This window comes from Strongylocentrotus purpuratus, unplaced genomic scaffold (genome assembly GCF_000002235.5).
Source record: "Strongylocentrotus purpuratus isolate Spur 01 unplaced genomic scaffold, Spur_5.0 spur5_scaffold_6, whole genome shotgun sequence".
Lineage (NCBI taxonomy): Eukaryota > Metazoa > Echinodermata > Echinoidea > Camarodonta > Strongylocentrotidae > Strongylocentrotus > Strongylocentrotus purpuratus.
The window spans coordinates 60,655,381-60,670,477 of record NW_022145612.1 but is presented as its reverse complement, the minus strand read 5'-3'; the positions used below and the strand labels follow the sequence as shown (position 1 = coordinate 60,670,477).

The 15,097-nt window shown below is 35.1% G+C and overlaps 1 protein-coding gene across 1 annotated transcript in view; it reads right to left on the bottom strand.

Annotated features, from left to right (window-relative positions):
- Positions 1-1,589: 1,589 nt before the first annotated feature.
- Positions 1,590-15,097, bottom strand: part of LOC105439088 (glutamine--tRNA ligase) — a 29,657-nt gene continuing 16,149 nt past the window's right edge. Inside the window, exons 7-20 of the mRNA XM_030973586.1 lie at positions 14,102-14,187; positions 13,311-13,397; positions 12,604-12,782; positions 10,568-10,676; positions 9,627-9,757; positions 8,361-8,453; positions 7,797-7,934; positions 7,376-7,463; positions 6,701-6,844; positions 5,962-6,066; positions 5,081-5,301; positions 4,077-4,143; positions 3,482-3,607; positions 1,590-2,966 (exon numbers count right to left, since the gene is read on the bottom strand). Coding sequence (XP_030829446.1) covers positions 2,916-2,966; positions 3,482-3,607; positions 4,077-4,143; positions 5,081-5,301; positions 5,962-6,066; positions 6,701-6,844; positions 7,376-7,463; positions 7,797-7,934; positions 8,361-8,453; positions 9,627-9,757; positions 10,568-10,676; positions 12,604-12,782; positions 13,311-13,397; positions 14,102-14,187 — 1,625 coding nt within the window. The 3' untranslated portion in view covers positions 1,590-2,915. The remainder of the gene's footprint in view (positions 2,967-3,481; positions 3,608-4,076; positions 4,144-5,080; positions 5,302-5,961; positions 6,067-6,700; positions 6,845-7,375; positions 7,464-7,796; positions 7,935-8,360; positions 8,454-9,626; positions 9,758-10,567; positions 10,677-12,603; positions 12,783-13,310; positions 13,398-14,101; positions 14,188-15,097) is intronic.

Genomic DNA, 15,097 nt, shown 5'->3' with positions numbered 1-15,097 from the left:
TTGCGAGTAACTTACTACTTTTTTTTTTTTTTTGATGGTGGATTATTGGGGGATGATTGTACAGGCCACCCCCCCCCCCCCCCACCCTCGGGATCGACACCGGCATGATTACAATGCTTTCCTCTGGTTTTAAACAAGAAATGTAACACTTGATATGCTTGCACGTTTTATTGTATCATAAAGGGGGTATAGATAGATAGATAGTTTATTGGTTTCCACGATATCTCATTTTACAAGAGTGTAACAACATATTGAAAAATGATTATAATCTACATGTAGATACAATACCGGAACACACTATTCAGAAGAAAAAAAAATTGTCCTTCAGTTGAACTTACGAGATATATCTATCCTGCTGACAACAAGTCTTCAATTAGTAATGCGTGACATTTTAATAATTGTCATTCTAATTTTGTTTTAATCTGATATGGTGACTTTCTGATCTCCGTTTCTCTTTTACATTTTACTCTTACTAGACCCCTCCCCCCCCCCCCCCTCCCCCGTCATGGGCCCTGTTACATAAAAATTGCTACCAATAACAAGTTACATTAACTATTATAAGCTAGTGAAATCGTGGCAATTGATTGGCCGAGAGCAAATTTTTCATAGGAATTTGTAATTTGTTTTATGAAACAGGGCTCTCTCTCTCTCTCTCTCTCTCTCTCTCTCTCTCTCTCTCTCTCTCTCTCTCTCTCTCTCTCTCTCTCTCTCTCTCTCACTCCCCCCCCCCCCCCCTCTCTCTCTCTCTCTCTCTCTCTCTCTCTTTCTCTCTCTCCATCTCTCTTTTTTTCTCTCTCCTTTCCAACTTTTCCATTTGGTACAACACATAATGATTAAAAAGAAGGGGAATTGTTTTGGTGATTCAACCAGTCTCCTTTCCCATATTGACTTCAAATTCCTTATGATATAACAGAAAAAACAGTCAAAAATTCAGCCTAACTATTCAAATTGTCATATCGTTTTGAATTTTATTCAAAAACAGTGCATTGGTTCATTGACATCAGGTGCATGCCAAATGTCAACAACTTGGTAACAACATGTTTGAAGCCATTTTAAATCTGTTTCAGATACATCACTACCAAGAGAAGACCTTCATAATTAGGAGACACAATTGCTATAAAAATGAAATAAATAAAACAAATAGGTATATGTGTCTTGGACAAGTATATTCAAATTTTACACTGACAGATGTAATTCCATAACTTGAAGTTTTTGGTGCAAAAATCTAGTTATAGCCAGTATACTATTCCACCCAAATAGGATATTGTGCCCTAATTTTAGCTCATTATATATTTTTAATAAATAAAAGATATTTGTTTCTGCAATAAAGGCAATGTATGTTTGATAATCATGTACATTTGGTTACAATGACACCAACTATTTAGTAATGAACAATAACAGAATGAGCAACTTTGTTGAAATCTTCTATTGGTCTAAGTCTTCAAGTAAAACAGAAAAATTATATCAAGGAAAATCAAATGGCAAATTTGCAGTGATAAAAGCAATTCAACTTCATTTTGAAAACAAAATTAGGTGTGTCATAGCTAATAAAGACATCATGATTGAATGAACACATTGCTTAAGAGCAATTAAAGTCATATATCAATTGTCTATATTTGAATAAAACATTCATCAAATCATAACATATCATTTCAACTACCGTAAACACCACTAAGGAGAGCAATATTAGCGACACATTGACAATTCAATAAAGGATGATATCTTTTATTATCTAAAATGGCTACTGAAATTAAGGGGGAAATGAAAGAAAAGGAATCGTCTCATGAAAGTGAGTACATTGATGTGGAGACAGAAGATATATATGGTTTCGAAGTGTTAAAGATAGTGTCAAACAGAATTCAGACAATAAAACAAATTCAGTTCACACTGTTAGAGTATGTAAGATTAAGCTGGACATAACATATGTCCATTTTTTGTTGAGGTATCAGTAATGAAATGAAAGTAGTAGTGGGTATTCATTTGTTTCACTTTCTGAGACAGTTAAAGAAATCTTACACCGAATTTACTGTGAATATGTTCATTGACGTTCAAGTGATTGAGAACAAATGTATGAAATCACTTGACAGTCTATGATCCACTCCATACAGCTCACATTGCCTTGATTGTTATCCACCCCCTTGCCAAATAAACATGGAAGAGCATATAGTAATCTCCAACAGAATATTAATAGACCGCACAAAACGCACTCTTCAGCCTGCATTACACTGCCATTAACTTCAACACAGTTACTAAAGTTCTGTTCATATCTACAAATTACAATGTCCATAGAAAGGTTAAAAGGATGATATGAGAAGGGCTTAACAGATGACTGAATATCATCACTGTTAAAAAGAATATCAGTGGTTCATTCTAAAGTCTGGCAAATGCAACATTTAAAAGATATGCAAAGCAGCAAAAAACACCACTGCAAAAAAAAAAGGAATTCATGGGCAATTTCAAAAGCCAAGTATTCATTGCCTGTGGAAATTTCTAAAAACAAATCAAGTGAGGTATTGCAATTGTCTTAGATTCGACTTCATAAAAGCATTCATGATTTTTTTTTTTTTTAGCTAGGTATATCTTGTATCTCCTTCAGGAAAATTAAGTTGCATGGAAACATCTATTGACAATCAGCTAGGATAACCTACACATAATCTACACTAAGAATTAAAAAGAAGTCCCAAAAGATAATAATACGCAAATTAGTTTACCCAGTTGCATACTCAGTCAAAGGTAGCTTGGGATAATAACTATTGGAATTGCATGTTAAATAAAAATGAGGTCAAACAGGTTAAGCTTAGGAAAGAGAATACAGTAAGGTACAGAAATGATTATTTATAACGATGGATAAAAATATTATTGAATAAAACAAGGTGACGAGGCCCATAGGGAAGGAGTGTTGAGTAGAGGATGAATCAGTTCTTCCCCGAGTCCTCCTTCAAGGCCACTGTTTTGTTGAAGACCAGCTGTATGAGAGATTAGAATCACAATGGAATGTTATCAATACCTAGTCAATTACATGTGTAGATATGTGATGCATTTGGTGCAATATGCAATCACCCTGAAGTAATTAAAAAAAAACTGAAATATTTGGAAATCTGCTTTCAAATATCTTATTCTAATGACAGTCACAAATTCAATAAGGGAGTATTAATATTACAGATTTTTGTGCAACAGTAGAGAAAAATTGATATGGCATGTGAAGTTAAAATGAATCAGAAGGAATACTGTATAACAAAAGCAACTTCTTTCTGAAACATAACAAGGCTTATAAATGATTCTATTAAAAATCACAACCTTTTTGGTAGACATGCAAAAATGATATTGTGACATTTAGTCGAACATGTACTGGTATTCTATTCAGTTGTATAAACTATAAAGAAACAATGTAAATCATCCATCTTAGTACCATATCAGATAAACACTCAATGGTATTAGTATTTAGGGATATTTGAGCTATAGGGGAGGAGCGTTAGAATACCTTATTAGCTGTGGTATCTGTATCTATGGAGAAGAAGCCAATCCTTTCAAACTGAAACCTATCGTAGATCTTTGCGCCTTTCACTGATTGGTCGATAAGGGTCTCATTCATCACAGTCAAAGTGTCCTTTAGAAATCAAATCAAAGTTAGGGGAAATGAATAAATGTATAGTGGCATATACTGATTCATTTACCAAAGACACTGGTATAAGCAAACCCAACAAGTGCAATAAGATATCAATATTCATTGTTTAATTTATCATACAGACATCACTTCTTTATAGAAGCATGTTGTTTCATCGTTGATATACAGTTAACATAAGCAAATCTCATCACTGATTCCGTTAACATTAAATCAGCCTAAATACACAGTTAACATGCAAGGTTTCGGTGGTCGAGGATATTTATTGAAAATATGATACATGCAACATGTTTATCAAAGTCTTTAAATTGTCAAATTCAAGAATTAGTAAATTTTCACATTCAGAATTTACAATGATATGTGTGTAAATTGCAAAGGCCGGGTAATATGTCAAATACACTACTTGTAAAAACTTGAAGTCCGAAAGTCATTTCCTCTCTATAGATATATTTACCTTATTGCAATCTGTGATGAAACCTCCTGGAACTTCTTCTGGGTCCTCAGGGTTCTTATGCCTGAATCTAGAAATTAATAGTCAAATATCTAATATAAATGCAAGAAAAACACAACACCGATTTTGAATAGGTAGTCAGATAATAAAAATAACAGCTTTGAATAAAAAAAAAAAAGGAGCATTGAGTAGAAGATCCGGGCCATCGTACACAAGAGTTTCAAGTGATTCACAGTGATGAGTAATTCTCAAATTAATTGCAAACTTACATTGCCCATTTCTGATAAACAAGAGTTGTGACTGATTCAGATTATTGCAACACAGTATAAGACGGGGTCCTGATATCATACATGAACAGAGATATGGACAATAGATAATATTATCAACTGCAGATTGCCATGTATACATTTCATTATGCAGGGAGAAAGTGAGACATGGTTAAATACAAACTCTCCTGAAGAACACACACACTAGATGAACATAAGTTTGGCTGACCAATCATCAGTTAAATTGAAAAGAAGAACCCAAAGTTACATCTCAAATCACTATGAACATGACAGACAATGAAAGCGGACAAAATATACAGTTCCTCAGATAGACAAAGGAACATTCCTTCACTGCTATTATGTAAAAATGTGTAGAACAGGTGAATATGCATGTGACACCTGTTCTACACATTTTTACATAATAGCAGTGAAGGGATGTCCCTTTGTCTACCTGAGGAACTGTATATTTTGTCCGCTTTCATTGTCTGTCATGTTCATAGTGAATACAATTGTACGACGCTTGCACTTGCTTCAACAATTCCTCGGCGATCAAGTTTTAAAACTTAATAAATTCCAAACCCCACCACTGGACTAAAGCTTTACCCGATCCCAACCCCTACCTTAACCTTAAACCTATGTTCAAATAGCCCTGACAACTGTTTGATGAAACAATGTTGCCAGAGCAAATGTTACATGTACAAGGCACACTGCACTCAGCAACAAGCTATCTTTTGAACTTACAGTCTTTCATAGATGCGGACTTCACATGGGATGGGATTGGACACCCAGTGAATGAATGCCTTGGGTTTACTGGTCTCTTCAAGGGGTGTAATCCTAGCCTTGAGCTCAGTCACTTCTCCCCTGTTATCACACACCACTGATTCCACACTAAGGACATTGCCGGTGTATTTCAGACCAACAGGCTGGGAAGGAGTCAACCGTCTGTAGCCCTTCTCTGCTTTCTGATTTTCAACAGGTAAAAATTACATTACATTATTTAAATGTGCTAATTCATACATCCCCTATGATAAAAGTGACATTTCATGTGCAAACTAGTGATTTTCTGGCTTTCTATTTGAAGAAAAAATATTGCAACTAATAAAGTCAATATATATAGTATTGTATAGTTCGCATTCGATCCCTTTATTCATTGTGACAAATCACTTTCAAACATAAACAAGATGAAAAGCTTTTAAAATTTCAAAATTATTGTCAGTTTCTGAAAAAGGTTCCTGATATAACTACCGGTAACACTTTGTTTCATGTAATGTTCTATAATCATCTGTTATTGTTGTTTCTGTAAGAAATAACCAAAATAAAGTTGATGGTACAAAACTTGACAAATATTAGACAGTGACTATGCCAAGTAATGTCTAAAACAACCAGTTCCAATTATTTATAAAAACTTTAACAAATACGGAGTGATATCCGTTCTACTAAACTTTACTGAACACATCTATGTGCTGTAAGACTCACACAAATATGAAGTGCAACATAAAATTGAATCTTTTTATTTTGCCACAGCTGTTTTCTTGAAGCAGTTTACCACTTCATGCTACATGCCTTAATGGGTCTTGCTTGGACTGTCACAAATGGCAGAGATGTAGGGGTTGGATTCTTACCTGTTGGAAGTCTGATCGCTCGATGTAGATCACAGAAGAGAACGGGATGGAGTGAGTTCCTTGAGAGGGATCATGTGGGATGTTGGGTACATCCAGTAAGCGAGCCTGCAAGTAAACAAAGGAGAATGCATGAATTTGTTAAGGCTTGGCAAACTCCACAAAATAAAGTGAATGGTATGTCTTTTGAATTACCGGTACATTTATATGGATTTATAGAAGAGTCATAAGAGGAAACAAGTAAATTACTTTGCAGATATTAAGCTAGATTCATTAATCCCCAATATTCTTTTTCTTTCTACCTATGTGACATCTGACTATCATAAATACATGTAATAAGAAAATGTTGACTTTTAGAATGTTTCACATGAAATTCCACAGCAAATGGGTAATTCTCACATTTGCGCTTTTATTTATCATAGTTTGATGGTATAATGTTGCATGTGCTACAGAGAAGCAAGGTCACTCACTTTGATCACAGAATGTGAGAAACTAAAATAGGGAGACCAGTTCAAGTATTATCTTAACCCCAGTTTATGCCTTCAAAGGACATCAAGTCCTTTCCTCGTTTCCAATTGGAGAGCAATATCATGCTTATATAGACTTAGTTCTGCTAATTTTATTCCACTTTGGAGGCTTAAACCATCTTTTGAACTGTAGGTTAAGATAGCCTTCTTCAGAAATGTCTAGTCTTTGTGTCTTGCAATGCTAATAATGTAACGGCATTTCAGTGAGTGCATACCTTGGCTTCAGGGAAGTTTGATATGGTGACTTTGATGGGATCAAGAACAGCCATCACCCTCTTAGCAGTGTTGTTCAGAACCTCCCTCACACAGGCCTCCAGCATACTGGGGTCAAAGGCCACCTTCGACATGGTCACTCCAATCTACAGAACAAGCAGACAAATATCACAGGTAAGTAACAAGTAGATGCGTATAATTGCGTCTTCTCTGACATTTCTCAAAATAAAACTGTTTCATATTGTAACACCCAATCTCCTCTTTAAAGAAACCAACTACATCATGGAATGTAAATAGTACATCTCTGTGTCTACTACATGATTAAAGTGGACCAATGCTCTAGGAAAGCAACGGCTACCTCTCCAGGAAAGCCATTGGTATTAAAGAGATAAACAGTCAAAATATGCATTTGGTATTGCAGATTTTAAGTACTTTGTGTATACTCAGATGCACACTTTATCACCTTATACATAACTCTATTGTATGAAGAAAAGAGGAAAACACAAAAACATGTTTGACAAATGTCTTATGTTCTTAGTCATGCATCACAACTTCAAACATTCAACAGTTAAAATCTATGAATAGATGGTCAAACTCATGATGCCTAAGCTCATGAGAATCTGGTTGTAACACCCCACCCCCCCCCCCAAAAAAAAGTCCCATGACAAGCTACATACCTTTGCACAGAACATATTGATAGCTTCAGGTGGGAAGCCTCTGCGTTTGAGTGCTGTTAGGGTGAACAACCTTGGATCATCCCAGTCTCTGGAAAAACAACCAAGGAAATCAGAATACACAGTTAATTCATTCCTTTATAAAAACCAATGAATTTTGCTACTCATCTAATGTCCAAGGTGATAATAAAACCTTGTACTTCTATTCAATGATGCACATCTTGAAATCATATATTGCATAATATTTACAAGTGAATGCATTTCATGGAAATATGTGACAAAAATGTTGTTGATCTACAAATAATGAAAGAAAAATTTAGCCAATATGAAAATGAATATGAAAGTTCACTCGTTCGGCCTCTTAATCAATCTTCTAGTGTCTGAAAGAAAATCTTGGATGAAGTTACAGAATTCTGAAACCAACCTGACAATGCCGGCTGAAATAAGCTTGCCAATCTTCCTCTTAGAGACGACAGTATAGTGCATGTTAAGCCGACCATACTCCCACTGTACAGGACAGTACAAATCCACAGCGTTGCATAACCAGTAGTAGGAAGAGCGTCTGAAAGGAATGGCAGCACATAAACAGAGCTCAATATTAAAAAGCACTGGGCTGACAGAATTCAATTTGACAACTTTCATTTGCCTCATTCGAACATGACACCACAAATTGCCTAAAAATTACATCATGGCAAATAAATTATCATAATGCTCTTTAAATTTCTGTATATAATCATCCACATATTTGTTACTAAGCTTTAGGGACTTTGTTACACAATTAGTTTGTTTCATCCATCCTTGCCATATATTTACACATAATAATACAAATTTACAAAAACAAATATAGAGAGATAATAAACATTATTAACCAGACTATAAAGTAATGGACAGCTCAAATATTTTTCAATATTCCAACGTTTATCGGCTCTTTCAAAATGAAGTTGCCCAAGGAGAGAGCTACTCGACCCGATTGTAAAGAGGATCTTACCTGGACTGAAACTCCTTAGTGCATAGTGAATGGGTGATGTGCTCAATAGAGTCGCATAGACAATGGGTGTAGTCGTATGTTGGGTATATACACCTGTCAGAAGGCAACGGATGATAAATTAATGATCTCAAAAGGTATAGATGACCAAAGAGCTTGAAATGATTGTTCCAGAAGACAGTTTAAAAAGAATTCTGGCGTGTTTGCCCGAGGTTAAAAGCTATTGATAAATGTTTTTGACCTGTTCCCTGGACTGCTTTCATCTCACAGGTGGAATCATTGGATGGATGGTTCAGAGTAATGCATTACAAAGCGATAAAGAATTAATGAACTAATAGAAACATAGCAAGACCTATTAAATGTCCATAGCGTAATTGCACAATAAATATTCAAAATACAATAGGATAAATTTCCTGTTGAACAGGATTTTGTAGAGATTTAGTCTCAAAATCCCTAATGAAACTACTCAAGAGGGAGATAAGCTGAGAGAGAAAGAAAGAATGAAAGAGAGATAGAGAGAGAGAGAGAAAGAGTGGGGGAAAAAGATAAGAAGGGGAAAGGAAAGGAGGAAGTGGGGAACAAATTAGTGTAGCGATTCAAAAACATTTACCGGTACTGAATTCCACAAATATTTCAAACATGGCTTTCACAATTATAATACAACATGAATGTTGTTAAGACCTATAAGAGCCTTTCATATGATTAAAGGGAAAGTCCACCCCCAAAATAAGTTTGTTTCGATAGAGGCAGAATAATAAGAAAATCAGGTGAGTGAAAGTTTGAGCAAATTCTGAATGAAAATAAGAAAGTTATGAATTATTGAAGTTGTGATCAATCAAATACAAATTGGCAACTCTGTGACTTATTATACGAGCTCTCCTTCATTTGCTTTGTGCATAATATTCCATAAAATCATGTTTTCTTCGTTATTGATGACGGAATATATATTTGTTCCTTGCAGGGGGAGTATAGAAACATATTTGCAATTATTATATTTAGGGTGCATGTATGGTTGAAATTTTTCTTGAGGGAAAATGAAAATTTTAGATTTTTTTAGTACTGAGCAAATGGAAGTTGAGCTCGCATGATACGTCATAGAGTTGCCAATTTGTGTTTGATTGATCACAACTTCGAAAATCCTAACTTCCCTATTTTTAATCGGAATTTGCTCAAACTTTCACTGACTTGTTTCTCTCATTTTTCTACTCCTATTAAAATTAACTTAATTTCAGGGTGGACTTCCCCTTTATACATCCATAGAGTACTAACCATTGGTCTTTGGACCTGTGATGGGGAGTATACTTGATGCGGTAGGCCACTGGATCCTTCTTACCCTCCTCTAGAGTAGTCTTCATGCGAAGTGTTACCTCGCCTTCTTCAAACTTGCCTTTCTTCATATCCTGGTGAAATAATTTATAAATACATTTAGAACTGATATCTTAGCTTCCTAGTATTCTCCCTCCCCCATGTAATTATTCAGATTTCCATTTTATCTTCATGTTTCTTTTTATCAACCAAATTTTGGTTTAAAACCAAATTACATTCTGATACCAATGTTAAATACATAAATTTGATTGGATTTTGCTACTTTTGTTTGTCTCAGTGTCATAGATGAAGAAAAGGTTAGTAAGTGATCAAACTTTAGGAATGGAGGACTGGACAAGGATAGTAATGTTGTACACCTAAATGGAGAGTTTTATGACTGAAGTCAATGTGTGATATGGACTGGACTGTTGTACTAAATGGGGAAAACATAATTTGCTTTCCCCTTATGCATGCATTTTTCTGTTCAAGAATATAAGGAGATCTTTTTTTTAAATACCCCATCTTTATTAACTAATTTTCTTACTTTGCATTTCTAGCAACATAATAAAATATATATACAAATGATAACATATGGGTTTACTTGTCCTATTTGCTTTCTTTGCAAAGTAGAGACCATAGTGTGAAATTATGATGCAAGCAAAGGATGATGAAGGCTATCTAATTATGCTTTTGTCCTCATCAGACTTCTTCAGAAATCAATTATGTTTAAGTCAGATCATGTACTTCATTTATTTCATATTCTAAATTAATCTATTAACACATATGAGGAGGGTGAAATTTGCGTCAAATAAATTGTTTATTTGGAAAACTCAAGCTTTTATGATTTCACTATTTCTATTGATCCCAGCTGTAAACTAAAGATGTGGGGATATAATCAAACTTACCTCAAAGAGTCTCAGGCTTTCTTCTATTGGTCTATCCCTCCATGGTGAATCTTGTACATTGAAGCCTTTCAAGTCCTCTGACTTCATATGACACGCATACGCAAGATTGCTACAAAATGGACAAGATAATATTACATCAATGGAATTTGAACTGAATAAAATACAAACATTGAAATAAACAATACAAAAACAGCACAGAAGGATTGCATATGAGATGAAATCTTATTAGCTGCAATATTTCATGTACTGACATCCCAATTGAATGATTGAAATATTGTTGTGGACTTCTGAACTGAATGCAAATGGGTAGTGAAACTATTAATGCAGCCATTTTTTTCCTTATAATAATTTCTGCCTATCTCAAATTTCTTTTTTAATGAAATTCATCATCAATCTTCCAAATATGAATTTCAATCAAAAGTTTCATCTTTCTAATTTAAACATATTAATCAATCACTTGATTCATGAAAATCATTTATTATTAATATAAATTCATTTATTCTTAAGTGAAGGTAAAGAACTGCTTCAGTTCAAATGCATCCACTAAACATACAGCCACTAAAGGTCACAAACTTGTTCTAAGTTGGATTAAGATTTAGCCTTTAAAGGAAATTTCATTGATCTCAGGGAATTTACATAATATGACCCATATTAAGGAAAGTGAGGATAGTTGATTAATCCTTCATTAAAGGCACACACAAGAGGCTTTTGTCTGCCTATGAGTCAACCCAGTGAAAATGAACAGGATGTTAATTGAAATCCCATCCAGGGCATACAATGCATCACATACATACAAGACACAGGCCCTTCTGTCTACAGGGGGTTTGGTTATCTTACATCCTTGTTACCTACAGGATAACTACAGGACAGGATACTTCCTTGTTGGTGGGTATGATCAACGAAGGACTTCCCGTGTTCAACGTTTCATTTTCATTAATTTCCTTAATTAAAACAAGTACCCAACAGGAAATAGGGATTTGTAACAAGCTCCAAAACCCGGTAATGAGAGAACAAGACAAAAAGCGCTTCTTTCCTCAGGCATGCTTGGTGATCAAAGCATGGACCTATCCATGATCAAAGCCAGGCATCATGTTGCCTACACAACTTTGTGACAGGATACACATCTTTGACTTATCAAAGGACTTATCCCGCATTCCAGGTTCAGCCCATATCCATAATATTCATTCCCTTGACCAGTTGCTGCGAACGCACCTTGTAATTCATGAATAATATTCTACACGGGCTCGGTTGAGAGTCGGTCAAATGAGGTGCACATCATACTATTTCTAATTCCTTGTATGTTTGATCTCATTTTATGATTATATATACATCATTTTTTGAAAAAAGAACAGATTTATAATTTGTGTGATCATTATAAGTTTTGGTTGGTAACTTGTAGACAGACAATAGTGCGCTTCAAAACAACCGTATTAAGTGCCTTATAAATGTTGTGTATTTACTATTAGCCTAGTTTTCATTAAATTTGCAAGTCAATGAAAAGTATCACTGCAGGATATGGGGTATCTGATAAGCCTTACAATCATAAAATGCTGTTACATACAAATAATTGGTGTTTTTTCAATAGAATTATTAAATCATGTTCTATATGAGATGACAGACAGGGCTCTGTCTCATGTAGAGTTGATATTGAGCAAATTTGATTTCATATCCTCCAAAAAGTCCCGACTTCTTTTTTTGTCAGAAAAGACAAGAATACACATTAATGCTACATTCCTTATTTTCTTATAAAATATTTCCATCTGTAGAACCATCCTTGGCATCTCATGTCACATGCAACCCATCACATTCAACATAAAAGTCTAGTTCACATGTATGCAGTGGACTACCTAAGAAAGAGGGTGCAGCAAAGAAGAAAAAAATGAAATGAGTGTATTGTGGCACACTCTTCTATTTTTGCAACACTTTGGATCCTTGCTGTGCTCAAGTACTTAATTTCACCCCACTTGCCATTTTGTTTTCAGGCAGTTTACTCCATCTTGCCTGAACAAGGTTGAAGAATAGCTTGAGATAAGTACCTTTTGATGAGCTCCACAGCCAGCTCATAGAGATTCTGGAAGTAGTCTGATGCATGCGTGACCTTGTAAGGTGTGTAACCAAGCCAGGTCACCATGTCGTAGATGGCCGTGAAGAACTTCTCCTCCTCTTTCTCGGGGTTGGTGTCATCGTAGCGCAGGAAAGTGATGCCTCCCATCGCCTTTGGGATCCAAACAGAAAGTCAACCAGAAATAGTTAAGGTTTCCAAATACCTTGTGCAATACATCCCTCATAAGTCATTCGTAATCAGTGATGTACTTGTCAATACCAAAGAGATTGGGAGTTATCACTGTAAATCCAGAAGCATATGTGCATGAAATATTTGCAAGTTTCACAAGAAGTTAAGATTCCTAAAAGTATCATACCATGAAATAATCAAATAAAAACTGACACAACACTGAATTTTTGTCATTTTGCAGTTTCTTGCTGTTGTTTACAATTTAGAAAAGTGTCATGTCACAAAAGTTTCTTGTTATAGATTAATAGAGTTGTTTTCATCCAATCATATCATCAGCTATATGGCAATTCAAAACACTGTCTGATGCTAACACAGCAGTACGTACATATCATTAGATCAAAGAATGACTGATGAACAGAAACCGACTCCATAATTTGATAGAAAGAGAGAGGTGAGAGAGAAAGAGGGAAAATGTAGTAAAGAAATATAAATTATACATATTTTTCTTACCCTTGCATAACCAAAGTTGAAGTTGATGGCCTTTGCGTGTCCAATGTGAAGAATACCATTGGGTTCTGGAGGAAAGCGAGTGCGAACCTAGAAGAGAAATACAACATAGTTATCATGATGGCCTCTCATATCTTGTTAAAAATCTCTGAGTTAAAATGCATTGAATACAGCATATAATGAAGGGGTTGCTCTTGATAGGACTGCTGAATGAGGGATACAGTCCATGTACAGAATGGGGACACAGGCTTTTTAGTTCACTTTTATATGCAATGAATACATAGACAGTACAGGAACAGCAATGTGATATCATGAACATTGATGTGAATGTCTCAGTGATAGCAAAACGCTTTATGTACATGTATATGAAATATATGAAAATCAGATTTCCACGATCCACATTTTAGGCAAATATGTACTTCCTCAAATATTGTTTTAATTCTCTATGAATAATTCCTAGTGGTTGGCAGCTTTCTCAACATGAAGTTGTTTACCCTTGATCAAATTGGAAAGGAAAGGTCTTGCAGCAAACTGAGGGGATCAAATTCTGCATTGACATATTCATTACCCTTTACCATTTTTGGGAGAATTTGCTCTGGGTATCTTTTCCCTGTACTTCCCTGCATTTTGGGATTTGAACCAATCAACCAAGGATAATATGCACAGGCAAGAACCCTGCAAGTTGACAGCTTTGCCGTTTTCATTCCTACTCAAAATGGTTTTAGTCAGGTTGTAAAGTTTCAAACAGGCATTCGTGCTTCCCAAAATTTCAAACTTGAGAATGATGACTATACCTGGCCTCCAGTGAGTTTCAAGTGCTGTTGAAGTAGTTCCATGGTCTTGGATGTGATCACATAGCCATCAGTCTTGTAATTATCTCCTGGTAAGCAAAATCATGTAAATATATTGCAAGTTAAAAGATGCGGAGCCGACATTCGAGTCCAGGGTTGAAGTTAGGACTGTGGTTAGCACAGGGAATGGACTATGAAGCAACTGTCGGTGGAGCCCATGTTGAAGAACCTGTTACACTAAGTTGTATCATTTTATGATTTTCAAAATAAAATTGTTTGAATTGACCTGGAATCTGATAGCACTCTCTGAATGTATGAAAATATCAAATAATCTTAGTAAATTTTTTTGTGAGGGAAGGGGGGGGGGGGGGGGGGGCTTGTCAATAAAACAGAGAGTAATCTTGAAGTGGTAAATTTGAAAATAAATAAGCAATTAAATGAGATGAATAAGCACCAGAAAGTAAAGTGATCTGATTTTTGTTTTCAGTTTCAAATGTTACTTTGGAAAAGAGAAATTACACCTATAAATACTAGTAGACGTGTTGATGCAATCGTACACATGCATAAGTACAGAAGTTAGCTCAGAATAAATAACAATGTGGGCCTTGATATGAATCAATTTTCCCTTTTTTTTTCTGCTTAAACCTTCACAATATGAATGTCTCATACAGATGTTTTAGGGGGTAACTTCTTCTTATTATGAACATATATTCTACTAATGAATATAGTTTCATTTCTTTTTCATGATGGGTCCCCTTTTGACTTTTTATAATTTTTCAAAACAGAATGATTTACTACAGAATACACAATATCATCTTATTCTCTGCAAATATTTCAGTACATAAATGTACAGACTGATATTCATACAATTTAATTTCAGTGTTTGATCATTAATGCTGACTTTCCATCAATTTTCTGTTCTTTGATGGAACAAAGATTTCAAGCAACACCACAAGGATCAGTCAACAAGAGAAGATTTAAGATGTTCTCCTAAGGAGC